The 27,992-nt window shown below is 47.1% G+C and overlaps 3 protein-coding genes across 6 annotated transcripts; 2 read left to right on the forward strand and 1 right to left on the reverse strand.

Annotated features, from left to right (window-relative positions):
• Positions 1–97: 97 nt before the first annotated feature.
• actmap (actin maturation protease) lies at positions 98–2,330 on the reverse strand. The gene is made up of 7 exons (XM_057050763.1): positions 1,997–2,330; positions 1,623–1,838; positions 1,464–1,532; positions 1,193–1,317; positions 945–1,074; positions 784–854; positions 98–496 (listed from the first exon to the last, which is right to left on the reverse strand). The coding sequence occupies exons 2-7, from the start codon at positions 1,811–1,813 to the stop codon at positions 159–161; spliced, it is 924 nt and encodes a 307-aa protein (XP_056906743.1). The 5' UTR covers positions 1,814–1,838; positions 1,997–2,330; the 3' UTR covers positions 98–158.
• Positions 2,331–2,526: 196 nt separating this feature from the next.
• snrpa (small nuclear ribonucleoprotein polypeptide A) lies at positions 2,527–4,490 on the forward strand. 3 transcript variants are annotated; one of them, XM_057050767.1, is made up of 7 exons: positions 2,527–2,670; positions 2,852–2,952; positions 3,023–3,195; positions 3,326–3,499; positions 3,622–3,771; positions 3,872–3,960; positions 4,036–4,490. In XM_057050767.1, the coding sequence occupies exons 2-7, from the start codon at positions 2,880–2,882 to the stop codon at positions 4,193–4,195; spliced, it is 819 nt and encodes a 272-aa protein (XP_056906747.1). In that variant the 5' UTR covers positions 2,527–2,670; positions 2,852–2,879; the 3' UTR covers positions 4,196–4,490. The 3 variants fall into 3 exon arrangements, with proteins under 3 accessions (XP_056906747.1, XP_056906748.1, XP_056906749.1); XM_057050768.1 differs by having other exon boundaries at positions 2,866–2,952; XM_057050769.1 differs by having other exon boundaries at positions 2,528–2,670; positions 2,869–2,952.
• Positions 4,491–6,802: 2,312 nt separating this feature from the next.
• Positions 6,803–27,992, forward strand: LOC130535202 (protein jagged-1b). 2 transcript variants are annotated; one of them, XM_057050111.1, is made up of 14 exons: positions 6,806–7,724; positions 10,354–10,683; positions 18,842–18,896; positions 21,496–21,744; positions 22,241–22,301; positions 22,627–22,757; positions 23,454–23,573; positions 23,692–23,805; positions 24,731–24,844; positions 25,748–25,861; positions 25,951–25,997; positions 26,095–26,271; positions 26,525–26,675; positions 26,742–27,992. In XM_057050111.1, exons 1-14 carry the CDS (start codon positions 7,566–7,568, stop codon positions 27,173–27,175), a joined length of 2,256 nt encoding a protein of 751 aa, XP_056906091.1. In that variant the 5' UTR covers positions 6,806–7,565; the 3' UTR covers positions 27,176–27,992. The 2 variants fall into 2 exon arrangements, with proteins under 2 accessions (XP_056906092.1, XP_056906091.1); XM_057050112.1 differs by lacking the exon at positions 23,692–23,805 and having other exon boundaries at positions 6,803–7,724.

Genomic DNA, 27,992 nt, shown 5'->3' on the forward strand with positions numbered 1-27,992 from the left:
GTGCTCCTTGGGTGTGTGGTTCTAAGTGATATTGTGGAAGAAGAATGTTGCTGTACACCTCTAACTTAACAAAACACAAAAACAGACACAACAGCAATGCAAGAAACCATTTTATAAATGTTTTTCTGAAACAGCTAAACCCAAGAGTGCGAGTACACTCATTTCTGCTTTTGTGTCCTTGTGTGGACCAGCACTGCCTGTCCGGCCAGTCCGGCTTCCACCCCTCCCTCGGGGACCACGTACCGGCTCCCATCGTGAGCCCTCTGTGGATCCATTGTCTTTAGCTGCTCGTTGCTCTCAATGATGCTGTCCAGAGTCCACAGCTGGTAGCGAAGGCTTTTACCCTGCTTCGCCAGGATGTAGATCTCTTTAACCGCGGCGCCATCAATGGGACAAGCACGGTTACCGTCGGCGACTGAGGAGAGCCAGGGTAGAGTGGGGTCAGGTAGAGTGCGCTCGTCGCTTAGGCTACCTTTCTCCAGACCAAGAAGGACACCTGAACAGGGAGCACATTATGACAGTGAGGTTTCTGTATTATTCTTCACCAAAAACATTTTATTTTGACTGTTTTCCCCAGATCCATTATAATGGCGAACGGAGGACTGTAAAAAAAAAAAAAATAAATCACTGTCCAAACCTGAATACACCCGTAATCTGATGTTTCTCTGGTTTCAGGTTTGTCATCATTTATGACTGACCAGTCACATGAGCACTCATTTGAGACATTCAGAGCTGAGGTACCACTCATAACAAACCTCTGGTGAATAAATGAGCACGACTCACCTGAAGCCACCGCCCAGTGCGCCCTGTGACCCCCACGCCGGCACGGCTCATGGTTGAAGTCTTCATCATATCTGTACGTGCCATTAAGGAACTCTATCGTCCTCAAATCCCGAGATGATTAAAAACAACGCTGAGATTCTTTTTTTTGCCATGGAGGATTCGGGATGAGAACAGGCTGTTTGTGCCACAGGTGTGTGACAATGGCAGCAGCGTTGTTGCCACTCAGACCTCCTGACAGAAGCTGGACTCTACAGTCACAAACCTCCTCTGCTAGTAGGGCCATGTCTCCAGCTGAAGAAAAGAAAACACAATTTAAAGCCTCAGAGTAGCTCTGCTTTCTCTACACCGAGAAAGAAACCCTTCACATTGAACAATGTCCAAATTCTCCAAACTGTCCCACTGATGTTACCTGAGAACATTTCACCCTGTGCTGTGTAGCCCCTGGTGACCGCCGTCTGAACAATGGTTTCCATTTCAATGCTGAGCTGCGGCTGCCGGAGGTGAGCGGACATCCACAGGGCCACCAAACCGCATCTGGCAGTCAAAAGAAGAACAGATTTAAATTGGGATAGAAATATGATGGCCAATGACTTAAAGGTGATCTGCTGTGTAGGCTGTTTTTTGTTCAAATGTGCATGAAGGTGCGAATGAAAACATCAGCGTGCAGCTTCTGAACTTACTGGGGACCATCTTGGATGAGGGAAGGCACGTAAGCATTTACTAGCACCCACTGCAGGTCCTTTCTAAAGCTGAAGGTGGAAATCCCACACAAGGAAAGAATTCTAGCATATTTGGGGATGAAATGTTGAAAATCTGCTGGGTTTGATTGTTAGATTCACCTGCTTTCTCTCTGCCTGAGTAGCAAGCAGGCTTCTGTGTGGTCCCCCTCCACAGCACTCCTGCTGCTGGCGATGGTTTGATACAGCTTCTTTTTAGACTCCGAAGCCGAGAGGCCCGGGGCCCCTAAAACAGGTGGAGGTGGAGGTGGTGGAACTGTGGGGCTGCATAAGTCACCAGACTCCGCTGACATCTTTGCCCAGCCCCGGTTGTATAGACTGTAATAAGCATAAGTGGCAGTTATTACTCTGTACATTAAAAAAAAAACCTGTACAAACAAGCATTTCTACTTTTCACTAGTTAGCTAGCTAGCTAGCTAGCTTCACTCTACTGGTGATTTTAGTTGTCATTTCAACACGTTAAACCTTCTGCTTACTCTGATATGCCACAGTCTTCTGTCTGTTAATGATCATCCCAATCATAGAACAAATATTCTTTATTACGTGGTCCTCCAAATGATCCAGAGCGTTTTCCAGCCTAACAGCCGAAAGCTCCAACTTTCTAAAGAGCCATATTTAGGCTGTTCTTCTTCCCTTGCCGTTTATTGGCGGCCCGGATCCCTCACTGCAACTTGTCTTCCTCGCAGTGGTTAATATGGGTATTGCTCAGAGGTGTCCCCCATAAAGAAAGTCGACATAGTCGTGTTAAAATAAAAGATTCCTGCTTGCACTGTCAGATTAGCTGTGGAGGTTTACAGGCACTTCAGTGTGAAATTCCATTTTTCCCTCCGTAAAGGACGCGATTGATAATTGAAAGTATTTAAAGGGCTTGAATCACTTTAATATTAACAGTACAGCTAGAATATTGGCATGGATCGAACAGATGAACACTGATTCCATTAATCAAACACATTATGAAAGACGTCCAATAAAAAGCGAAATAATTTGTCCTGAATTTAACCCGGAAACGGTTTCCGGTTATCGCGAGAACTGCACGAGATTACCAAACAGCGGGGTTTCATTCATCGAACAGTGAGCGTGCTACATTTTGCTCAACAATTGGGTCATTTTTGTTGCTTCCAAGACAGTTTATAATCCTCTCTGGACATTGGTATGTATGGTTATTCTCTTAAATGATGTTGGAGTCAGTAAATACATTCAATAAGCTAAGTATTTTGACTGCTAACGCGGGTTAGCAGTTAGGCAATCGTACGCCTCATGTTATTTTCGGTGGATAATTGTTTGCCCGTGTTAGCCTTTAGCTCTGTTTTTAGTTTAATTATTTTTTGAAGTTTTTTCCCCTTAGCAGCTTTGTAGAAGATGACCACTCCCGAGGTTCGTCTAAATCATACAATATACATCAACAACTTGAATGAGAAAATCAAAAAAGATGGTAAATATGCCTCCGCTCTTGTTAGCATAGCTTGCAGATCCATGTCTTGACTGGTTTGATGTTTCAACAGAGCTGAAGAAGTCGCTGTACGCTATATTCTCCCAATTCGGACAGATTCTGGACATTTTGGTTGCACGGACCATGAAGATGAAGGGACAGGCCTTTGTTATTTTTAAAGAGGTTAATAGTGCCTCCAATGCCTTGAGATCCATGCAGGGATTTCCTTTTTACGACAAACCCATGGTAAATTCCTCCACGAACATCTAACCTCATAATGAAACGCTTCTGCCTTTGTGTGTAAAAACCAAATGTTAAACTGCATAAATGCAATGATTGCTGAATACTTGTTTCTTATTTATTTATCGCCCTATAGCGTATCCAGTATGCTAAGCAAGACTCGGACATTATAGCCAAAATGAAGGGAACTTATGTGGAACGGGACCGTAAAAAGGAGAAGAAGAAGGTCAAGGCCCCTGACTCCTCAGGGAGCAAGAAGAATGCACAAGCAGCCGCATCCATGGTTGCTGGGGTCCCTGGTGGTATGGCTGTAAGTTGAGCTGTAGACACTGTGTTGGATATGGGTCGTTTGAAGTAGTGGCAACTGTACAAAGGCCTCATTGTTAGCATTAAAATAGAGGCCAAACATTTATGATGTCTTTCACCTCCTAGGGAATGCCTCCTATGAGCCAGGCCCCTCGTATGATGCACATGCCAGGTCAGCCACCTTATATGCCCCCGCCTGGTATGATGCCGCCCCCGGGCATGGCGCCTGGTCAGATGCCTCCTGGTGCCATGATGCCTGGGCAAATGCCTCAGCAGGTGTGTTGTCTTCTTGTTGTCATTGGAAAAACAAAATCTAAGGAACTGGCATTGAAGGCCTGATTGGTGTTTTGTATTAATTTGGTCTTTATCTTCACAGGTTTCAGAAAATCCCCCCAATCACATCCTCTTCCTCACCAATCTCCCAGAAGAGACAAACGAGCTCATGCTGTCCATGCTGTTCAACCAGTCAGTAACTGCTCTAAAGTTCATTGGAGTTTTTTTGTTTGTCGAGACAGAGTCTAATCGCAGTGTCGCATTCAGGTTCCCTGGTTTCAAGGAGGTGCGTCTGGTTCCTGGTCGCCACGACATCGCCTTCGTGGAGTTTGACAACGAGGTGCAGGCTGGCGCTGCACGAGACGCTCTACAGGGCTTCAAAATCACACAGTCAAATGCAATGAAGATCTCGTTTGCTAAGAAATAAGACCAAATCAGATCCAGGATCTTTTGAGTGCAGCTGTGACATGTGTTCATTTACTTTTTTTAAATATGAAGACTATTTGCTCAATGAAGCCTCCCAGAATTACCTGTAAGTATACATTTTCTCCAAGCAGGTGACTGGTCATTCTGTCAACCACCTCAGGTAAATTTACAGAATGGCCAATTTTTATGCATTTATTTTTCACTGTTAGTCACAAAGCATTGCACCCAGAATCTGGTTTGCCAGACATTGTACCTGGAGCTTTTTCTCTTTATATTAAAACGTTATTTGAAAACAATTCTTAGTGTATTATATTGTAATACAATGTGTGACCGATAGGTGGTGCTATAAAGCCACTTTCGAGGTGTTTACGTTGTGGTTGAAGGATAATTCATAGAAATCACAGAAAGGTGGGAGTTTAGTTTAGTTTGGGATAGTAAAGTTGACTACATCAACCTTAATCAGAATTTATTTTTAAATAATTTAGTCAGTGTTGCTCTTTTTAAATTCCCCAGCAGTGTTGTGGAGGGACCAAGCTGGAAATACTAGTCTTATATTAGACATTTATCATCTCAAGCTTTAAATCCATTCATTCATATGAAGACTGGGGTTTTTCTAATTCAAGAAATATAGCCATGCCAATAATTTTAAGTCCTAGAATGTATAATTTGACTGTAAATAAGAAAAATGCCCAAATTTGATATTCAAAGTATTAGTTCCTATTTGTGCAACGGCAGTTCACACAAATGTGTTTGTAAATGAATGCTAGTTTAAAAACAAGTGCAAACCCTGTCAAGTAAATATATAACTTGGCATGAAACTGTAAATAGTGATTTGTTAACCTCTGGGAACAATTGCTTTCGGCCACAATGATGTTTTAATGAATGCTGCTTGGAAAATATCTCGCATGTTGACAATTGTCTCAGCTTTGCCAATTAGTAAATGCCTACGCTGTGTATTTGGCAGCGGTTCCCCCAGAGTCCCTTCCAGACCCTCACATGAGCTGCGGAATAATTACATGCCAACAAAGACCGCGTCGGCCTCTAACAGCCTGGCTTCGTGAGCCAACCGTGGGCTGATGTGTGAATTCGCCCTCAAAAGCTCAATTTGGACTTTGCGCTATCAACTGTGCCCGGCGCACACAGGGGCCTCCCTGTTGTGGACTTAAACGGTGCCCTCCATAATTGTCTTCAGGTCAGTTCAACAGTGTACACAGAAATGCGCATTCCTCTGTAGTTTCCCAAGCCTTTCCACACTCCCTTATTTTGCCTTGAGAAAGCACTGACCTTAGCCGCCAGGGCGCCATGTGGAAGAGAGAAGTGTGTGTGTGTGTGTGTGTGTGTGTGTGTGTGTGTGGGGGGGGGGGGGGGGGGGGGGGGTGCTCTTGGCAACATGCCTTGCGCCTTCCCCATTCACCAGCACAGTGATCTTTCAGTTGCAGCCACTGAAAGGCAGCTCCAGTGGGCGAGGCGTGGGAGTTCATCTGTCAAATCAACAGTCGACCCGAAGACAACATCAGCTGTGTGAATATCTGACGGCTCCACATGGGTTGCTCGTGTGAATGCAAATTAATTTACCGTAAATTAACTGCAAAGAGACCGCCTTAAATTTCCCGTTACACAAGTAAGAGTACATGCGACTTTTGCCCATAAAATAATGCCACACCTGTGTGGATGCTAGTCGAGACTCAAAGGTGTTTTCCTGTTGGGGTGAACACGCTGGTGATTTTGGTTTTTCCAGGCGATAATTTGGGCACGTCAGACATGCATGTGACCATCAGATGGTGCCAAATACAATTCTGGCACGACCTGCCCGTGTTTGGCGACTTGTTCAACTGATCCTCGGTGTAGAGATGCCAGGCTCCATGTGTGGTTGGTTAGAATTCAGCCCGTGTGAGGGGGGTCACTGCTCCCTTATGCAAATCCAGTCCCTTCTCCTCAAGAGCTCTCTGTTCTGATCCCGGGTCACCGCCGAGCGCCGGGCCGCGGAAACACCAGTGGTTGTCAGGGAAGCTCTCCAGCCAGCGTTCGACTTTAATATGAGGAGGAGGGATGCTGCATCTAATTAAACGGCCTGGAGGATGAAGACAGCGCATTGTGTGGGGGGCTTGGAACCAACAAGACGAGCCCGGAAAGACAGATGTGGAAAATATGAAGGGTGCCCGCGCACTCTGACCCACAAATCTCTTTATTAATGCACTCCGCGGGTCAGTATTTGCAACCAATGATGTATATGTGCACAGTATAGAAGCCATCAGCTGTCCGAACACGTCTGATGCCAGTAGGGCCCACCAGCTGCGTCTTTGCCAGCAGTGCGCACAGAAATGGCACCAGAAATGGCCCTCTGCCTGCATCCCCGCATTATAGACTGTAGTCTATACGTAGAAATTCTGGCATTTTACTCAAGGCAACATGCAGCTTTAAATAAAAATAAAAAAAACACAGTCCAATTCAGAAGCCACTTTGATTTTTTTTTTTTTTAAATATTAATTTCATTGTCGGAGCGGCGCTTTGATTCCAGGTCTGAAACTGTGGTTGAACCGTGCGAGATGTTACTTGAACAAAACAGGGCGGACACATCCAGGGTGGTTCCGTGCGTAAATGTGACTTCCGAAAATGAGAAACTTCTACAAAGCGCGAAAGAAAGAGAAACGAGATGGGAACACTGCTGCGCGCTAGGAGCCCTCCGGACAAGAGCTGATAGACGGATATTCCCTGCCCCAGGACACACCCTCCACGCTCTCCCTCTCCCCCCATCTGTCTCTCATTGTTTCCCACACTGACTGTGTCGACTCGCCGCCGGGCTTCGTATCGGGTTAACAACCAACTGCCCAGAAGAGCGCAAAGCAAAGGCAAATAATCCCGGAAAAGAAAAGCAACTTCGACGAACCCCTCCGTTGACGCGCGTATCCCGAATTAGAAGTGATATTTGGAATATTTTTGCGACACAGTTTTGTGCGTGCGTCAACCTTGAAGTGAGGGAGGAGAAGAGAGAGTCTCCGCTAATTGGGATGAGAGTTCAAGTCAAGTGAGCTGGCAGACTGGACATTTAAAGCCTCTTAACGTCAGAGGAATACAGCACAAAGGCAGTGTGTTTATGTGTGCGTGTGTTGATCACTCTCAGTGGAAATCCACCCTGGACACCACGCCGAGGGTTTTATCAGGTGCGTCGGTAGGTGGGGATCAAATCCATGCCGAGGCAGAGGTAGTTATGTTTCTTCTTATCTGGACGCGATGAAGAGGTTCTGCAAGACTTTTAGGATTTGAAACCGAGAGAAGAGCTGGGAGGAACGCGCGGAGAGAGGGGGAGGGGAGGGGGACATCACCGTCACCTCCAAAGCGCACCGAACGGCCCCCAGTCCCCGGAGCCAGGGATGGAGAGCCCAAGAGCGGACGGGGCAGCTCGGCTCTGTCAGGCAAACGGACGCTTGCGGATCAGTGGAAACGCGGGCGCGATGAGTGCACGCCACCGGGGACACCTCCACCTGCAGCGAGCTGTGATTTTTCTGGTGGCGCTCACGATACAACCGCAGGTAAGCCACCGATTAAGTTCTATTTCCGGCGGCATGCGCTTTAAAACAACCACTTTATCTGTGATGTTTGCGTTTGTTTGTTCCTCGTCTGTGCCAAAAGACCCCTAAAGAAGCCGGCGGGCACCGTCTCTCCCCTCGCCGCTGTGCTCTCTTCTGCTCGTGCATGTATGGCGCTGCGCCCACCTGTTGTTTCAGCCCACTGCTCCCTTTTATCCCGCACAACGCAGAACTGCTCTAATCCCGTTTTAGACGCGTGGAATGCAAACATCACCGCAAAAACCACCATTGGAACGTTGAATTATAAGGCATTAAAATTAAGTCACACATTTTTTTTTCAAAGTAAACTTTGGCTCATTAAGCATAATGAACATTGATGCTACCATTTGTGTGTGTGTGTGTGTGTGTGTGGGGGGGGGGGGGTTCGAGAGACAAACTGATGTATTCTTTTGTTATGAATGTAATGTTCTTGACATTGCAGCACACACCCACTGGTTTTTCAGAATTGGATCTAATTTTTTAGAAAAAAATCAAGCTTGCTGTTATGTTAGACCTTTATTTTGGTAGTTCTACATGAGAGATCAGAGGAACTGGCATTAATGGTGTAGACAAGGTGTTACCATAGTGTTGTCACTCTTTCGGTAGATGGGAGAGTTTGGATTTTCCATAAAAATGAAGCTCAAATTAAATCAGCCTCTTTGTCCTTGGAGGATGTAGGCAGATTTGACCAATCAGGATGTGTAATAGCAACAATGGGTGCTGTGTGTGTGTGTGTGCATGTGGGTGTGCGAATCCTCTGGATGTGAACTTGAACTCACATCCAGCATCTGTGTTAGGGTGTGTGTGGACGGGCCCGTCTCTGTTTAAACTCCGGGGCGTGTGAATGCTGAACACGGGGGCACCTCTGTGCCTCGGTTCGCAGCTGAAGAACAACACGCTCCACACCCTCCATTCTGCCGCACGCCGCTGCAGTGGGAAACGTGCACCTACAGTATAGCATCCTCTTCCAGTACAGGAGACCAGGACATTCGGAGACAACTGTTTCCTTTGGTTACTACTTACCATCCATGAAGTTTGACTGGCTGACTACAGGCAGAGTGCTCATTCATATCTGTCTGTCAGCAAAACAGATGATTTTAAGAAGCTTCAATAGTTTACTGTTTAAACAGCTGGACTGGCTCAGTCGTGTCTCATCTGCCCCCAGTAAAGGTCAGGAAGTGACTCCCAAATGTCCTGAAGTCCGGAGATGGAGACAGTTTGTTGTGCATCCCATTGAATATTGGGTGACGCCTCTCCGGGAGACATTCTCGTTCTGTCTCTTTCTCTGTGTCTCTGTCTGTGTCTGTGTCTCTGTCTGTGTCTCTGTCTGTGTCTCTGTCTGTGTCTGTGTCTCTGTCTCTGTCTCTGTCTCTGTCTGTGTCTGTGTCTCTGTCTGTGTCTCTGTCTGTGTCTGTGTCTCTGTCTCTGTCTCTGTCACTGTCTGTGTCTCTGTCTGTGTCTGTGTCTCTGTCTCTGTCTCTGTCTCTGTCTGTCTCTGTCACTGTCTGTGTCTCTGTCTCTGTCTCTGTCTCTGTCTGTGTCTCTGTCACTGTCTGTGTCTCTGTCTCTGTCTCTGTCTCTGTCACTGTCTCTGTCTGTGTCTCTGTCACTGTCTTCTGTGTCTCTGTCTCTGTCTCTGTCTCTGTCTCTGTCTCTGTCTCTGTCTCTGTCTCTGTCTCTCCCCGGTCAGAGCGCTGACATGCAGGTATGCAGGGAATGGCTCAGGCAGTGAGAGGAGGACAGGAAGAAAGGAGGATGCAGAGTGATGAGCGCCACTGTATCTCCACAAACCTTTTGAAGTGGACAAGTTCACCCCCCCGCCCTCCCTCTTTATCCTCCCCGACCCCTCCCTCCTTACCTCCTCCTGGGTACAGGGGCAGCGGAGGGACACGCCGTCAAACACAATGGGGGGACTGATTCTGGCTTTGGCGCGCGTCAGCTCGCGCAGGGGGGCGATGATGATTTCTGGTCACGCGCGAGCCTGCGACACCGGCGGGAATACATTAATCTGATTTTTTGACTTAATGAGTGATCATTAAGTTCCTAGAAGCAACAAAGCTGCAATTATTCTGACGTGTTCATCAGAGGAGCAAATAGAGATAATAGTGGCTTCTTTTCCTGCTACAGTGATGCATGCGCGTGCACTCACGAACATAGCTGACCCCGCTGCTCCAAGACTCTCAGGGGGTCTTGTTAATTCTAGTATGTGTGTGGCGGTTTGGGTGTGTGTTCTCCACCCATCTTTCGAAACAAGGAGGCAGCACAGAGGGTGTGAAAAAGCAGCAGATGTAAGAGAGAATGGCAACAACACAAAGAGATGCTTATGGCCACCGAGCTGGCGGGAGTGTTACAGATCAGGGGGAAAAAAGGACAGCGAAGAGGTGGGATCACACCACCTCATCATCCACTGGGGGGGAAGGGGGGGAAGTGGATAGAAACAGGAATTTCTCCCAGAGGGACATGTTAGAGAGGCCACCTCGACTCTTCAGTGTTATTGCATCACTTCATGCTGATGAGAATGCATCTGTCCTCCACCGATAAAGTTTATAAGTAATAACAATGTAATGTCGCCCCCCCATCCTCTCTTCCTCAGGCTGTTTGTGCTGTCGGCATGTTCGAGCTCCAGATCCGGCACTTCCAGAACCCTCACGGACTGCTGGAGTCCGGAGACTGCTGCGACCTCCAGGCCAGTGGAGGGCAGCACTGTTCGGCCAGAGACCAATGTGACACCTTCTTTCACGCCTGTCTCAAGGAGTACCAGGCCCGAGTCGTTCCGAGAGGAGCCTGCACCTTCGGCTCGGGGACCACCGGAATCCTAGGTGGGAACTCCTTGTCGCTCCGCCACCGAGGACACAATGAAGGGGGAGGAGGAGAGGAAGGGACCAATGGACACATTGTCATTCCCTTCAAATACGCCTGGCCAGTAAGTAGAATGCTGGTTATCTATGTACCGGTAGTTACCAAGGTAACAGGCTAAGCTTCATTTACAACAATTCATGCAAATGTTAGAATAACAATGATGGTCCACACCCGCTGGTTTCTTCACACATTCTCTCTGAATATACTTGTAGATAAATCTTCTAAATGTATTTTTTTTAAAATCCTCGTCCCAAATTTAATAATTTCTGTCAGGATTTCTGCAACATGCTTCTGCACCACAAACGTGGCCAAACAGAGAATATTTATTCTATTTGGTATTTGGTAAATGACATCCTTGTGTAAACCCTGGAGGGTTCTCGGAATTTGAGCAAACTTGATGAGCAAATTCCATATTAGCTGAAGCACAATTATTTTCATCTTTAGGTGATTATATGTATTTTTAATACAATGTTCCGTGTCTTCCCTTAAACCCTCCCTTAAATCCAACACATGGGGCCTTTAAAGCCTTTGAATTGGAGACCGTAAATCTTAGGAGTAAAGGATTTGGCCAGGACACGGAGGAAAAAAATCCTGTTTTGTCAGCTCTCACAGTTTACGGTTATTTTTCTTTTTTGCTAAGGGGGGGCAGAAAAGCTTTGGTCTTAACTTCCTTTGTTTATTTTTATTTTATTTTGCAGTTTTACTTTCCCAGCATAGGCCGGCTCGTAAGGAAAACATTTCAGAATGAGCAAAAACTGACCTTGTGACTACGATTCTATTAATACTGTGTTATCACTTTGTTTCTAATGTGACATAAACCCCCGTTGGAGCTCCAAACAAACGCAGCAGCGCCCACTTGGATTCCATCCTTTTCATTAGTATCGAATCATTTACCTGTGAGACTCTCAGTCCCAGAGCCAATTATCTCCCCTTATCTGACTATAGTTGGTTTTTGTGGGCCCTTTGTGCTTTATGCACGCCAGCGCCACGTTTGGTCCTCTCCCCCCCGCCACCCCCGGCAGGGGAATCATCACCCTCCCCCCTGTTCGATGCGGGGGTGTGAGAAATGTCTCGGTGAGGACGGCTGGATCGGTTTCAGGACGGCGAGGAGGGAAAAAAAAGAAGGGTGGGATACAGTAGCTGGGTTTATCTGGCCAGCTCGTGGAATTGGAGGGGGGGGGGGGGGGGCAGAGGAACGGGTGGGAGGGGGGTTGATTCCCCTGCCGCGGGTGAGGCGGTGAACAGGTGAGCATGTCATAATGAGGAAAGGTGAGCTCTGCCTTTGCCCTGCTTCACAGAAGAAAGAAGAAATGTGTGTGTGTGTGTGTGTGTGTGTGTGTGTGTGTGTGTGTGTGTGTGTGTGTGTGTTTACAGGCAGTGTTGTTCAGCCCTGCCCTCTTTCCCCGTTGACTTTTCAAATGTCAACTGTTCTGAGCCGTGTTCGAGTGTCAGGAGCTCTCTTGGATTTAGCCGCAGGGTTGTTTGCCTCTGAGCCCAGAAGTGTTTTGTGGATTCCCAAACTTCACAAACACCTCCAGCGGATTAATAAATGTGCACGTTGGAAGTAGCGCCCTTAATAAACACAAAGTGATTCAGAGTTGGGAGCCGTTTGTGTCTCTTGCTGGAAAATGTAAAAATAAATGAATAAAGAAAGGAGTCCAGCACTAACAGCTGGATGAAGACAGTTTGCTCTCTCATTTTTAGGTTCTCATCTAATCAGCGTATTGTCCTATATCCCTATGTATGTCCTAAATCCCCTATATTTCCTGACACCGAGCTCAAAAATGACCTGTGACAAATGATGCTGTGATTGTGCTCTATAGGAACGCTCCCTGTGGAGAGAATGGGGGGGTTATAACACTAATGTCACGGTCAGGTTCCCTACCTGAGGCCATCGCTGGCTGCTCCTGGGAAAAAACTCACACTGAGCCCAACGCATACGTGCAAATGTGTGTGTTAGACTGTTTCAGCTCACGCCATCTTTGTTCTGTCACCTTATCTTTTCCTGGTACATACATACATTGTGCCCCCTAGATTAGATATGGATCCCATTTTTATTTTGAAAAGAACTCTGAACAAGAGAATTCCAGCGAGGCCATAATTCACGTAGAGCTGGTGATAAAGATTAACAAAAATATTTTGTACATTTTTACCGCAAAACATCTTAAATATTGCCATTTTTTGATTCTACTTGCATTGACCCAAACGCTCCTTCCTCGAACGACAGTTTGGAAAAGAGTTTAATATGCAAAGAGCATTCCATGCAAATATTTAAAGGTGGAGATATTGCATTGCCAGTTTCTCTCTACTGGACTGTAGATACCAGAGAATCACCACATGCCAACATATATATGAGTATATGGCTGCAATGGAAGCAGTTTTAACATTTCATGTACTGTAATGAGCCAAAATAGGAGTTACAAGGCATTTAATTGCCAAGTTAATGACCCCTAGCTACATTTAAAAAAAGCATCTGCAGTGCAAACAATCCAGTTGAAACCAATATTGATTTATAAACGACAAATTAATCCTCTAGGTACCTTTCTTGTTCTGCTGGACCATTTTTTATAACCTTCTTGTGGCGCGTTCTCTCCCGACGACCCCAGTGGCAAAGATGGGAAGCAGCAGAGTTCCTATAAATACCTGCTGCTACATACAGTATGTGAACGTGTCTGCACTCCTATGAGCCTACAACTGTAAACTTAGGCACACACACACACACACACACACACCACACACACACACACCCAGTGTGTTCACTCAGCGTGGGAGCTGGTCAGCGAAGAGAAACGAACAGCGAGGAGCACAGTCAGAGGGAGCTTTCTCTTCTCTCCTCAGTCTCCCTTTCACTCGATCCCGATTCTTTGTCCGCCGCACTCTTTTGTCCCCTAATTGACTCTCGGTTGCGGCCTTGCATACCTGCCGTGTACGCTGATACTGTTGTGCGCGCCATTTACATTTAATCCGGCTCGCCAGCACGATGACAGCGCACACACGTTTCTGTTGCGAGAGCTGCACCCAAAAGAAGCGGTTAATTCCATCAGGATCTGAAGCTTGTGTTTTTTAGAGATAAGTTGACGACTCGAGGGGGGTAAACATCTCAAGGGAAGCGTGTTTTAATGATTTCATTTGTGTGCAAATTGGATGGAGAGAGGGAGTCGCTATAGTGCAAGAGAAAAGAGGCATTTACGCGATCACTGAAATTATAGACTCTGGGTCTGTGTGTGTGTAGGTGTGGGTGTGGGTGTGTGTGTGTGTGTGTGAGAGAGAGACAGAGAACTGAAATTACAGCAAACATTGGACTGACTCTACCACTTCTTTCCTTCCTCTCCGCTCCAGACGCCACCCTAACACCTGCCTACCTGCCATAATGTCCGCCACACTGCCAGCTGTTGTTGAAAACCTCTTCAGCTGCTTCCTTGTTCCACTAGAATTTCATACAACTAAACCTCTTCATTCTGATCTACTCAGAAAATGCAGTACATCTAAAACACATGAGAATGCATGGCCTGTCAACACTGTGGTTTACTGGGTCATACTAATGCGGTGCTGGCTCAGAAATTCAGCATTGTGGCTTGAGAATATCCACTTGAAGATGGGAATATTACCCCTTTATCACCTCTCATTTTTCACCGTCGCAAAGACATAATGGGGTAATTCTAAATTTAAAGAAGCTAGCGCCGGTTGGCAGCTCCACAGCGGCGAACGACATAATGGATGGATGCACAACACAGCTTATAAACTAGGGAGAGAGAGAAAATTGTCTGGTAGCTAACGGCAAAACAAAAAGCAGCTGTCATCATGTTGTTCTGTTGTTTTTTTCCAAACTTGGCAGACGACAGCTGATGTGTTTCATGTCAAAACCGCCGTCTGAAGTGATCCCTTTATTTGCTGTGCTCATGCAGCGTTGCCATTTGTTAAGGATTTAAAAAAAATAAAAGTGTAGCAAGAGTGTTTTTTTTTTACAACAGTCAATGTTTGAGGCTGTGGAGAACTTTCCAGAACACACACACACACATACACACACACACACACACACAGACACACACACACACACATTCTCACACACACACACACACACACACAAACACACACACCCATTCAGGGGTTTTCTCACCACTAATGCCTCCATCTGAGCGCTGTGGATGTGTCCAGTGGCTAGACGAGGTAATTTCCTGCGGAAGACTGTGGGGGTGCTGCTGGTGGTGCGATAGTTGGTGTGGGTGGGGAGGGGCAAGAGGGTAAAGTGGATTGAAGTGCAGCAGAGAGGTAGAATATGTTTTGATGAGGTGAGGGAGGGTTCGAGGCATTCTGGGGATGATGTCAGTGTGGAGCACCGGTACTCTGAGTGGGGAATACTTGTGTCTCGGTGGCTTATTCACCCCATCTGGGGTAATTGTTGCACAGGAGATATGAGCAGAGGGGTGGTAAGGATGGGCAGAGCATTAGAGAGTGGGGGCTATAACTAGTAAAGGAATGGACGTTTCCTTTAACAGCATCAGCAGAGGAAGGCGGAGAGGATGGAGTGAGAAGGGAGAAGGAAAGATGAATTCTGATGTTAATTATAGCAGGAGTGTGGGACCAGAAGAGGGAACATAAATGCAAGAGCGGAGATTTTTAATTATGTGGATGGGGTCATCACTGCCAGATGAGGTGTGTGTGAGTGTGTGGGTGAGTGTGTGTAGTAATAATGTGCACAGCGGCTATAAAATGTCTTAAATTATCCACCAAGACAACTGAAGTTGAGGGTTAGGATTAACCATAAATTCCTTAAAGTTCCTTAAAGGCTATTATGATGCTGCTAGGAGCGCCTTTTATCTCCCTGCTCATGTCACTGAAGGGTCACTGTGATGAAATATGTCGAAGAAAACGGTTCCATGGAGCGTTTCTGCAGGGCCTGCATCCATTTCTATTTCCACGTTACACAAAAGCGATATCTGCTACGGCGACGCGGTGAAAATGGAGTCGAGCCGCTTCTCCAGCACCGTTCCGCTTCCACATTTACAATATAAGCACTCAAAACATCAGACGCTTCACCGCTGGAATAATAATGCCATCGTTACTGTGGTTACCTCCACGACGAATCACGGGCAGCGCTCCGTCCACTCTGACTCCAGCACAGCTGCTCATGTCACGAAGGCCATTACTGTAGCAGCTTGTGGACGCGTTCCAGATGCACCTTCACGGGCACGTGCTGATTGAGACCATCTGAAATCCACCGTGGCCCCGGCTGCACCCACGGTCACGCTCATCTGACGTGACAGATGTTTATAGGCGCTGATTTTCGCCACCACGGGACGTGTTTCAGTGCTGGTCTGTTTCATTGGAGGTTCAAGGTTTTTTTCCCCAGTTTTTGCCAACAGTGAGGAAACTGAAGTTCCATAAAATAGATTAGTGTGAAGGTTTTCAGGCCCTCGTAAGTGGACTTCATTGTCCCATGATTAAAGCATCGATTCCTGTTGTCTGATATGATTAATGACACAGTTTGTCCGCCCTGCACTCTCCATTGTGGCCTTTAGACAAATGTTTTCAAGGGTGAATGGAAGCATTGTATACATAGAAATAATAAAGACCTGGTTAAAACTGAGCCTTCTGTGCATCAGTGTGTGTGTGTGAGTGTGTGATGTCTGGCTGTGTGTTTAGTGTGTGAGTATGTATGCATTAATGTGTTAGCTCTGAGGGGAAATTCCTCTCTCAGGGCTGTAGGCTCTTCCTGTCGTAGAGCTGTGTTTGTACAGCCCGGCTTTGTCGGGATATCCTACCCGGCCCATGTCTGAGAGAGGGCTGGTGAGGGAGAGACAGCCGGGGTGACGGTGGGGGCATCGATACGGGGACTGGGAATCAGGGATCGGGCTGAGACAGAGAAAGGAGGATGTTCTCGCTGACAAATTTCTGTTTCAATTAGAGTCGTTTTCTGCATGATGCTGGGGGCGAAGGGACGGAGCCAGACAACCAGACGGAGCGGGAAGGCTTGATCGTCAGGATTAATGTCTTTGGTTTTCCGTGTCTCACGTTCCAGAGAATTTGCTCCAAATCGGAGCGTTTAGATGGAGACGTGCGGTCCTGGGAAGCGTCCCATCGACTGGAAAATGCGTTTTCTCACTTGTCGAGTGAGTTTGAAGGCAAACTGAACCAGCGTTGTCGCCCACAACATTTGATAAATGGACGTGGATCCAAAATGTAAAAGGAAAACATGTTACTGCGTCTCGCTAATACAAAATCCATTAATTGTTGGAACCTCCAACGTGCCTTTTTGTGCTAAGTACACTGGCTGTTAATGCTTCTTCTTCAGTTTCCCTCCCTACACACACTCGCACAGACACTCACACACACCTCTCTCCCATTATGTCATTTCCTGGCTGTCATCACTTCTTCCATTATTTACACAAAATTGCAGAGGAACTCTTAAGAAAGGGTAAAAATATCCTTCCATGATTAGGTCTGATCTTCTGGGGCCTAAACTTCGAATTTGGCGTTATTGTTCTTCTGTCTGCGTGTCATGTTTGTGTTTCTAACCCGTGATGAGGCCTGACCTCCGCTATCTCCTGATGTTACAGCGGCTAAAACAAATCACTCTGGTGTGCGTTTGCATGTGTGCGCGTGTGCGTCAGAAAGGGCACCAGGAAGTTATTGCAGGTACTTTTTTGTTGTGTTTTTAGGACCGTGTCCTGAATCTTATCAGTCGATGTGTTTTTGCCCCCGGGACCACGGTTACCATGACGACAGGAACCCCGACCCCACGGGGTCGCCACCTTTACTCCCTTCCTGTATCGATCACGACATCCCAACTTACCTTGATGCTGTGAACACATGGCTGCGGAAAACTAACGGAAATAGAGGGGACCTCGCCCGGGTTTCAACCCCTTAATGGAAGAGAACGATACAACGATAAGATCAAAAGAATGTGGAATAAGATCCAGCCTCACAGCTTCCGTACAGAGCTGCTGTACTGGAAATGTGGCATTGGTGTGGTTTAAAAACCGAATCTCCCCGTCCTAAACCTGCTCCGGCTGTTCCGGCTGCTGGCGACCCGCTGGTCTGCTCTGGTTAATGAACTGACTCGGAGCCTTTGTGACCCAGCCCGTCTCATTAACGCCGACTCCTGACTGCTGCCAGGGTTCTATTTTCAAATCGCATCCCCTCACCATCTCGCTCCTTGGTCTCACCTCCCTCCGCCCTCCGTCCCGTGTGCCTCTTTTTCTCTTCCCATCCTTTTAAGGAACCATCCTTTCCTTTTTCCTTTCTTCCTCCTCTGCTTTACCCCCCATGCACCAACTGCGCGTGTCTCTGCCCGACTCAGCGTTTTTCATCCACACCAATTTTCCCCGCGACCCTTCATCTTCTTCATCACCCTCCTCCTCTCCTGCTTGCTTGTGTCACATCACAGCAGGGGGGACGGATGATAGACAGTGAGAGACATGGGAGAGAATGTTTGAATTATTCATGATGCAGTTTGGATGCAGTGTTCTCAAACGCACACACACACACACAGGCACACACACTGGTGACTGCTGTTACTTAAGGACAGTTTTGATGTCAGTTTTTGATGTGTTTCCATTCGGCGCTGCTTGATTCTTCTCCGCTTCCTTTATTTTGCTCCTCGACTCTCACGCCCAGTCGGTGCATTTGCAGGATTTCTCCTTCAACTCCTGGCATTTAAATATGAAAATCTGTTTTAGCGTCATGACATAAATCCGCTCAGGCATTATATCCTCATCCCCCGAACGGCACAACTTAGAATCAGGAGCCTTTTTTTAAATGCACATATTCGTATTTTGGTGAATAATTTTGACTTGCGGTTGAATATTTTACCGGGATTGACATCACCGTTTCAGGGAAAGGTCTCTAATTTGAATCCACTTATGTTAATCTGCACGTTAGGGAGGAATTCCTATTCTCCCTGTGGACCATCATCGGAAATATATAACAAAATTATAGTTACATTAGTCTCAGGATCTGCTGTGTGATACAAACTGTAAATAATAATAAGACTGTGGTTGTAGCTCATTTTAAAATCTCTTTTCTTCATATTTTCTTTTATATACCGTAATATGAGATCTGTCTGGCTCTGAAATGACATGAAATGGTTAAAACAAAAAAGAATTCACCGACATTCATCCACTTCTGTCTTCGTCTCATTTCACGTCTGAATGGTGAAAAACAGCCAGGATGTTTATGGAAACGCTTCACTGGGCTGGTTTTTTTTGTGTGTTTTTCCACAGAAATCCTTCTCTCTGGTGCTGGAAGCTCTGGATCACGATAACTCATCAGAAACAGGTAAAAAAAAGCAGCTTCTAAACAATAAAAATGAGGATTTATACCAGAATATTGTACTTCCTTAACAACGTTTAGTCGTAACCAGACATCTTTGTGTCATGACGGCTGGTTGGCTGTCTTTGAATGTGCCTGCTTGTTGGATCTGGATGGTTTGATCCAGAAACATTCACGAAATGTTGACATGCTGGGGTTTCTATCCACCACCATCTCCAGGCTTGATGGAAGAAAAAGAGAAAATAGCCATTGAGTGTTGCATCCCTGTTCCAAACAATGACAGCAGGATATTTATGATCTTCCAGCAGTAGCAGAGCGCACCTGGTGACACTGCAGTCAGCTAGATACAATAAATGGATCCTAAATTGTACGCCGGCTCCTCAAAATAGGATAAGAGAATACAGGAAAAACCTCTGTCTTTGTCAGGATGGTGCTCTTACTGGTATAATGGTCGGGGGCATGGTATTTTACTTGGAATATCTGGTACAAATCAAGTATCATTTAAATGTCACAAAGCTCAGACTGTCCCAAACTGTCAGTATTATTAAAAAGCCAACATTATCCCGATTGTATGACGCTGTCAGCAACAACCAAACACAGACGGCTGCTCATGAGCATGTGCCTTTCATCGTGCTCCTTACGGGCCTAATCAGGCTGGGCTAAAAAGTCTTTTATCCAGAGCGTTTAATTTCCTGTTTGTCCACCTGCTGTTTCTCCGTGTAATCAGGTAAAGCCCCACGTCGGGGAGTTCCAGCTATAAAAAGTGCGTACGGGGGTGAAGACAGGCGTTCCTTCGCCCGATTCATTCCCGTCATTCCCGGGTCATCCTCTTCCTCTCGCTAACCCCCTGCTGTATCCAGAAGATGACAGCAGTAATGAGAAACTGGAAACCTTCATCCGTCGTCTCTTCCTTTACCTCTCCTCCGCCTGCCCTCCAGCGCTGCTTTTACATCTTGTTTGCATCATGTGTCATTTTCGTCCGAGCTCCTGACAGCACTCACATCGGGTCTAAAGCCCGTCTGTAGGCTGATGGCTTAGCGGAGCCCAAACACATTCGCTCTGTAGTGGTCTGAATGGACTTACTGGGCCCCGCTGCTAATCAGGCAGGATTTACCCAGCGCGACTGTACCTTGTGAAACAGTCCCAGAACATAGTCTGAAAAGATGAAGTCCTTTCCTCAGTCTGACCTTCATTTTGCTCTTTGGAAATAAATTATAATGAGGGTTATTTTATTGCTCTATTTAATCCAATTTATTCTGACATGGGTCTTATTCCCATAGCTCAGGTCCAACCTTTTGCCAAGCGTGATGGGGAAGATGATAAATCTAAGCCAAAAATGGATGCAATATTCTTCCCGCCATGCTGCTTAGTAATATTGTTTTAAAACATTCCTGTTCATATGAGAGGCCTTTCAACGTCTCACAACAAAATCCTTAATTCTGGTTATTGAAGACCGATTTGGTCTAATTCATTTTAGACTTAAAAATCAAGTGTGTTATTATGAACAAGTATTAGCTAAAAATAGAGGAAGAGTTTTTATTTTGTTCCCATCCCAGTGACTCTTAAATCTGCATCCCGATTTTGGCTGCTAGACAGCAACTTCACAGGAAATACACCAAAGAACAAAATGCTACATGTCAAGCTAGCAATGTAAGTACTAGCAAACAACACCCACACGGCACGGCTTGTGTATCCTGGAAGACTTGTGCAGATGATGTTTTTATAAGGGATATACGTGTCAACAGTGATTACAGAAGCACCATCCAGCTAATCTCATGATTTCCATATATTCCATATCTCTGCAGCACAGCTTTTCTCAGCTGTGTATCACACAATCACATGAAGCCAGAGGAGCAGAGTAAACATTTTTGTGTCCTGAGTCTGTCCAGAGACAATAAGTGTCTCCCTTTTTATTGCCGTCCCTGTTTTGTCCGCGTAACCCCCTTATTAAGGGTGTAATAACTCCAAAAACACCAGTGCCAAAGGTTAAATGAGTGTTCAGACCCGTTATTTGCCTACTAATGGAGTCTGGTGGTGAAGCGGGGCAACAGCCGACCCGACGGGGAGCATTTACTCTCTTAAACACACACACTGGCGAGTGTGTGTTCCTGTTTTCATTCCTTTGTGTCAACCCGTGGTGATCTCATCAGCCTTTTGGCAACGTGCATGAGCGCATGCTGTAGCTGCCACCCTTCCTCTTGGCTCCGCTCATCTCTGCCTGTCCAGCTCTCTTTCTCTTATTCTCTCTCTCCCTCACACACACACACACACACACACACACACACTCAGACTATCACTGATGTTCATAACCACCATTACTATCTCTTAACTTTCTCTTCGTCCTTGATGGTCTTCGGTACACGCTGACAGATCCGTGCTCGGTGTGTGTGTTGGGGGGGGGGGTAATATCCTGTCAGAGGAGATTAAAAGCTGGGGGTGCGAAGAAGCCTCTGGGGGTTCCCCCTCTAGGGCTGCTTCTCTGGATGTTGCCTGATATTTTATTTTTTTATTTTTTTCGCCCTCTCTGGTGTTCAGGCGTCCTCCTACACATGGTTCTTTGAAATGACCCTTCAGGTTTGACTGGTCCCCTTGCGTTCTCCCCCAGGTCAGTTGATCGAGCGGGTCCTCCTCTCCTCCATGTTGAACCCCGGAGAACAGTGGCAGACGTACCGTCACCACGGACGACCCCTGAGTCTGGAATACCGGCTTCGCTTCCGTTGTGATTCGAACTACTACGGACCCTTGTGCAACAAGTTCTGCAGGGGCCGGGATGACTTCTTTGGCCATTTCAACTGTGACTCGAGTGGGTCCAAGGTCTGCATGGAGGGCTGGACCGGACCGGAGTGCAAAGAAGGTAGAACAATTCAAAGTTTTTGCCATGTGAGACCTCAGACCTGAGGTCTTCTGTGATCCACCGTTTCCCGAGCTTTCAATATGATCCATATAACACACATTTGATCAATAATTAGCCTGACGAGTGTAGCATTGTAAATTCTAACCATTCTAACGTAAGCTGCTCCGGTGGTTATTGTGGGTCTGTGCTCGCTGCTGGATTACTCCTGGTCTGTGGGTGACTCAGCTGGATGACCTCACTGTGTGATCTGCCAGCGTGTTCTGGTGGTTAGAAGTGAACGCAGGAAACTAGAATGGAAACCGTAGGTGAAGGACGCACGGCTAGGTTTTGGACATCCGGGCTTCTTCCCACTTCCTCCCCGGTGTGTTGATTGGACCCATGAGGAGCAGGAGGTCTGAAACTTAGCCAGCGTTCCTTCGGTGACCACCAGATCGCAGACTTTAACTCAGAGTATTTACCCACTGTTTGTCTCCTGTTTGTGTGTGTGTTTTTCCAGCTGTTTGCAAGCAGGGGTGTCATCAGAGCCACGGCTTCTGCTCCGAGCCTGGAGAGTGCAAGTGAGTCAAAACACACGTGGGCACAATTTATTCCCTATCAACTCCAAGGATGTAGGATTAAATCAAGAATTTACTGGGGTTTTTTTAGTAGGAAGTTTCTCTGCACTGATGTATGATTCCATAGTCCAACTCTAACGGAACTCTCCAGAGTTAGATACAATTAGTGCAACAAGGGGGGGTGGGGATCGTCTCTAAAGCAGATTCAGTGATATTCAGTCACATAAAAGCCTCCATTAGGTCTATTAACGCTAATAATGTTCTATATAGTTTGCACATAAAAGCACAAGAGCATCTGGGTGGTGTGATTTAAACTGTTCCCTATTAGGTGCCATTACGGGTGGACGGGCCCCCTCTGTGATCAGTGTGTGACGTTCCCTGGGTGTGTGTACGGAAGCTGCGCCGAGCCCTGGAAGTGTGTGTGCGATGTCAACTGGGGAGGCCTGCTGTGTGACAAAGGTCAGACATGAAGAACACACCCGGGCCCACATTAAGCCATGCATCAACCCTTTGGCTCTTCCTCATCAGTAGAGAGCAGGATATTCAAGTAGTTCCACTGGTGCTGCTCTTCCAGGGGGAAACAATGGCATCAGGTGTGGCACCTACACATCTCCCCAGGTGCCGGGCAGCATCCAGATCTGTGTGAGAGTCGACACAGCTCCCTCGGGGCTTCTGCCTCCTTAACTTTTCCCACCGCACGCCTCAAACTTCCTTTACCATTCTAGTGTGCGACATCCTGCTTTTCCCAACGCTGGGATCTGGGAGTCAAACACACGCCCACGGGATCCGGCTTTGTGCAAAGGAAAGGTGATAGCCTTGGGTACAGCGAACGTGAGCCGGGTCGGGCCGGGCTCTCCTAGCTAGGTGGGGTCCTGAGCGTTTGTCTGTGTATTCAGAAAAGCTCTGCAAAGGGCTGCAATCGCACAAAGAGCTTGTGAGCACAGAGATCATTAGAGAAAGCAGAGCTTTAATCAGCCTTAACGCTGGAGACAACAGGGCCTGCAGCGGACGGCCTGCACACTCAGCACCGCGCGCCGACCTGGACACACTTCAGCCGGCGTGCGGCACCTGTGAATGTGTCCGCCTCATTTACCAGTGAAAATACCCACAATCCATCTGGAATCTCTCAATCTGATTTTTTTTTAATACCTGCAGATCTGAATTACTGTGGCAACCACCAACCCTGTAAGAACGGTGGCACCTGTACCAACACCGAGCCAAACGAGTACCAGTGCGAGTGTCAGGACGGTTTCAGAGGGCGCAACTGCGACATCGGTGAGTTCTGACCCGCGTTTGTCGATGACGTCCCGCTCCCTCTCCAACTGTCCTCAGCTGGACCTCCATCCCTGTGCGTCGGTGTCATCTCTCCCACATTCTGTGTCCCCCTCATCAGTGGAACATGCGTGTTTGTCGTCCCCGTGTATGAATGGAGCCACCTGTGTGGAAAACCCGGCGGGCTTCACCTGCATCTGCGGCAGCGGCTGGACCGGACCCTCCTGCACCGATGGTGACAGTAATCCCAGACTTTTGCTCCGTTTGATCGGTCAGTTTTGAGGCGAGACAAAACAGGACGTGTTGCGGGTGCGATGGGATCGTTCCGGGTTGACGCGCGTCAGCAGGCGGCGTTCCTCATCCCGCTGGCATGTAAGCAGAGCGAGAGAAAAGGGAGGCTCGTTGGAGGAAGCAGGAAAGGTTTATTTTCACTGCTGTGTTTGTTGCTGCTTGATGAAGAGGCAGTGGGTGGGGGGGGGGGGGGGGGGCTGTCTCTGTCTGTACTGGGGGGGGGGGTCCCTGAGGAATACACAGGCAACACAGATCTGCCTTAAACCACACAGACTAACTGATATTAATTAAAAGCCTCGCCGTGGTGGGCTCTTTGTTTAGTTCTGGGAGTTCCTTTTGCTTCGCCTGGGTTGTTGTTTCGCAGAGATGAATTCAGAGTCTGGACGAGGCGGAAATGGAGCTCCAGCAAGAGGAAGGGAGAGCAAGAAAGAGCATTAAACGCTCGTGTTTATGTGTGTCTTTGTTCACTCCTGCATGATTCTTTATCCAAAATTAATCCTTTTTTGAGCATTACTGTGTAGCTGCTCCACATTTCTCCTTTTTCACCTCTTGTCGTCCTTCATTTCAATCGCTCCTCCGTCCCTCCTCTCTGGTAGGGAGCTGGGGTGTCCGTCGCGCTGCAGATGATTATATTTTATCACTGTTTGCACAGAAACAGGAGCAGTAGAAAAGAGAGTGAAAACACGAGCTGCCTGAGCTTCATTGCTGCATACCAATGCTGCGGTTCAGATCATCCATTTGGTGGCATCTCGCAGACACCATGGCATATGCGCACACACACACACACACACACAGACACACACATACAGACACACACACATTCCTATTTCACAGAACAATAGCTCATGTGGATTTTCTGTGTCATTCAGCCGTGAGACAGTGCGATCGGAGACCTTGTGGACATGGAGCGACGTGTCAGGAGATTCCAGGAGGTTTCCGATGCCTCTGCCCACCCGGATGGACCGGCAGGACCTGCCAACTGGGTCAGTGGGAACCAACAGTTCAAATTTAAGAATTCAAAATGACAGATGACTCTTAACAATAAACCCACCAGCCCAAGTTGGCTCTGACCTCCTCGTGCCGACAAAAATCTAATTAAATGATTGATAGTTAAATCTTAGATGGAGATATTTGGTTATATCTTTCATTTCCTTTTTGAAGCTTTGGTGACCAACATTATATCAGGCTCTGGTATTAAAATATACGTATCCAATGCACATTTATGAGACAAAAGACCTGATGTGCAACTTTAGAGGATTGTCATCTTAGCATAAGTGCGAAGTAGCATTGTCCATGTGCATGACACACTGCTCTGCCCACCACTCACTCTTTAAGACAACTTCTGCTGGAGGGTCCATGTGTTTTATAGCTGAGCAGAGGCGAGACTGTATGGATTGGGTTGTACACAAACACAGGGACAAATACGGAGAGCTAAAGGGTGATGGAACAGAAACGGAGAGATATTTCAGCATGACAGCCTCTCCTGCTCCTCTCTGCTACTATGATACGTCACCCTGACACTTGATAATCCCCCCCCAGTTCTACCTCATCGGTCGCTGGCCCCGTGTAGAACGCAGGTTTGCGCTGTCTCAGGATAAGTGATGAAGGTCTTCATCTCTGAGCCGACAGGCACGGCGTCAGCGGCAGCTTAGTCTCTGAAAAGCAATTACAGTTTCTATCAGTTTCACTCTTTCATTCAATGACCTCTGGACCCATTTTTTATCCCATAACAGATCAGTCCTGGGGCATTTTCTGCACACATTCATTTACTGTGGCATAAAAGCATCAGATCAGAGCTAAACTAATACGCTTAAACTAGATAGTAGATCAAATTGATCAATCCCGTGGGTTCAGACTGTCAGTGTGACACTTTGACTTTCCTGTAGACACCAATGAGTGTGAAATGAACATTTGCGTCCACGCTCGCTCCTGTCACAACCTGATCGGTGGATACCTGTGCGACTGCCTTCCTGGATGGGTGGGACCGAACTGTGACATCAGTGAGTAGCTAAGGAACTTCTATTACTGACTTTCTCCTTTACATCTCCATCTTTTTAAAGACAGAACGTCTGTGCTTTACGTTGTTTAGGGAACAGCAGCTGTCAGGATCTGTGTCAGAACAATGGACAATGTGAGGTAATTGTAAGCATCTATTGCGTTGATATAACCCTCATTTTGTCCATTTTAGAGGATTTTAGCTCCCTCTCTTTCTGTTTTCTACCTTTTCCTGAAGGACCTGGTGTCAGGATCCAGATGCATGTGTCCCCCTGGTTTCTCTGGGACGTATTGCCAAAATACCCGCAGTCCTTGTGATAGCGCCCCCTGTCTGCATGGAGGACAGTGTGTGGAGACGGATGGGAGGACCATCTCCTGCATCTGCCCCACTGGATATTCGGGAAACTTATGTGAGGTTGGAAACTTTTCATATATGTTAATGTTGAAATATCAATAAAATCTTGTTATTATCTTTAACTTTAATGGGCTTAAATCATTTGTAAAAAATGAAATGTGTATGTATAGTGTGCATATTGATTGTCCTAGGGGAACTTTTAGCCTCAATCACAAGTAGGTGTAATAAATAAAAACTAATAGGCTGGAAGATGTTTGAAATAGTGCAATCATTTATTAACCATCTTTAGGGTTTGTTCTTTACGTCTCTCCAGCAAGCCTTGGATATGTGCAATCCCAACCCGTGCCAGCAGGGGGCGACGTGCCACAGCACAGAGGGCAGATATGTGTGCGTCTGTCCTGACGGTTACTACAGTAACGAGTGCATAAGCCTGAAAACCCCCTGCACTGGTCAGCACTGTTCAGGTAGGAAATGAGTGTTTAACAGCCACGTTGGCGTGTCGTCCAACCTCTGACCTCTAATGTCTGCAGGTGCCGTGTCAGACACCAAACACGGGACGCTCAGCTTCTACATTATCCTCGTGGGCGTCCTGGCTTTGGTGACGGTCTGTGGTTGCGCTGCCTGCGCCTTCATCCTCTCCCACCTCCATCGGAAGCGGAAAAAGCAGCAGGCCGTCCCGCAGGAGGAGGGCATCAACAACCAAAGGGAATTTGTCAACCTCATCCGAAACGTGGACCGTCCCGCGCCCCTCCTGCCGAACGCCGCCCCGCTCGCTCACCCCGCCGCCCCTGCCCCTGCGCGCTGCTACGAGGAGATCGAGCTGACCCTCCCGCCGTCTCCGGCGCCTTCGCACCCCTCTCCAGCGCTGAAAACAGCCCACGCGCCCAAACTGGACATTTCGAACCAGGAGCGGGAGAAACTGAACCGCTTCCACTACACAGAGAACCAGGAAGTGGAGGCCTGAGCTGGGAACTTTTTTCGGGCCTCTGGGGTGAAACTTTGAGTTCTTAGCACTTTCTTGACCACTGGCACCAGTTTCCACTGTCTTGCACGGTGTCAATGCTGCAGTTGTGTAAATGACCTTTGACCCTTATGTGCTCTCGGCAGACACCTGAGGCACGGAGACGTTTCTTTTGTCCACAGCAAATTCATCTCGTGTGCCTGGAATGTTTGTCCACCGATCATCCGCAGGCGTCGCTCTTGACTACCCATCGGAACGGAATTCCAACTTTAGATGAGACTCCTGCAGATCGTTGAATGGACGCTGTGTTTAACGGTGTGCGTGTGTGTGTGTGTGCGTGTGTCGGGATTGGAAATAAAGACTGTGTTTTATGAGTCTACATGAATACTTTTTGGAGAACTCTACACCGTTGCCTGTCATTTTGTCAAAGCTGTACATTTTTTTAATACCTGTGTGTAAAATAGCTTTTGTACATGGTTACACTGTATATTGTACATATTGCTCTTTTGTACCGTGCTTTGGTCTGAGAGTGCATCACTTCGCATCGCTTTGCTGTGTTTGTCTCGCTTTCCTCTCCGTGTGGAGCGACCAGTACGTGTGCACGGTAATAAAAAAGCATATCCCGGCTCTACTGTATTAATTTAAAGAGACGTTTGCTAACTTATTTGTGACATGAATGTGGGATTCAAAGGTTGAATTAGCAGCTCCGTCGTGTGGAATCTGCACCCAAACGATTGTTCGGTGTGACGTTTTCAGCAAGAAATGTGTCTGATGTCACAGAAAGAAATTTGAAAACAAATAAACATTTGATATCCGAAAA

The sequence above is a fragment of the Takifugu flavidus genome, chromosome 12 (assembly GCF_003711565.1).
Source record: "Takifugu flavidus isolate HTHZ2018 chromosome 12, ASM371156v2, whole genome shotgun sequence".
In the NCBI taxonomy this organism is placed as follows: Eukaryota; Metazoa; Chordata; class Actinopteri; order Tetraodontiformes; family Tetraodontidae; genus Takifugu; species Takifugu flavidus.

Excerpts from the sequence above, each read along its gene's own strand:
- snrpa (XM_057050767.1), top strand. The coding sequence starts at position 2,880 with ATGACCACTCCCGAGGTTCGTCTAAATCATACAATATACATCAACAAC. Across the intron at positions 2,953-3,022 it reads TGAGAAAATCAAAAAAGATG|AGCTGAAGAAGTCGCTGTAC; the intron begins GTAAATATGCCT and ends ATGTTTCAACAG. Across the intron at positions 3,961-4,035 it reads CTGTCCATGCTGTTCAACCA|GTTCCCTGGTTTCAAGGAGG; the intron begins GTCAGTAACTGC and ends TGTCGCATTCAG.
- LOC130535202 (XM_057050111.1), top strand. The coding sequence starts at position 7,566 with ATGGAGAGCCCAAGAGCGGACGGGGCAGCTCGGCTCTGTCAGGCAAAC. Across the intron at positions 22,302-22,626 it reads TCCGAGCCTGGAGAGTGCAA|GTGCCATTACGGGTGGACGG; the intron begins GTGAGTCAAAAC and ends GTTCCCTATTAG. Across the intron at positions 23,806-24,730 it reads CGGACCCTCCTGCACCGATG|CCGTGAGACAGTGCGATCGG; the intron begins GTGACAGTAATC and ends TGTGTCATTCAG.
- actmap (XM_057050763.1), bottom strand. The coding sequence starts at position 1,813 with ATGTCAGCGGAGTCTGGTGACTTATGCAGCCCCACAGTTCCACCACCT. Across the intron at positions 1,075-1,192 it reads ACAGGGTGAAATGTTCTCAG|CTGGAGACATGGCCCTACTA; the intron begins GTAACATCAGTG and ends TCTTTTCTTCAG. Across the intron at positions 497-783 it reads GCACTGGGCGGTGGCTTCAG|GTGTCCTTCTTGGTCTGGAG; the intron begins GTGAGTCGTGCT and ends CTCCCTGTTCAG.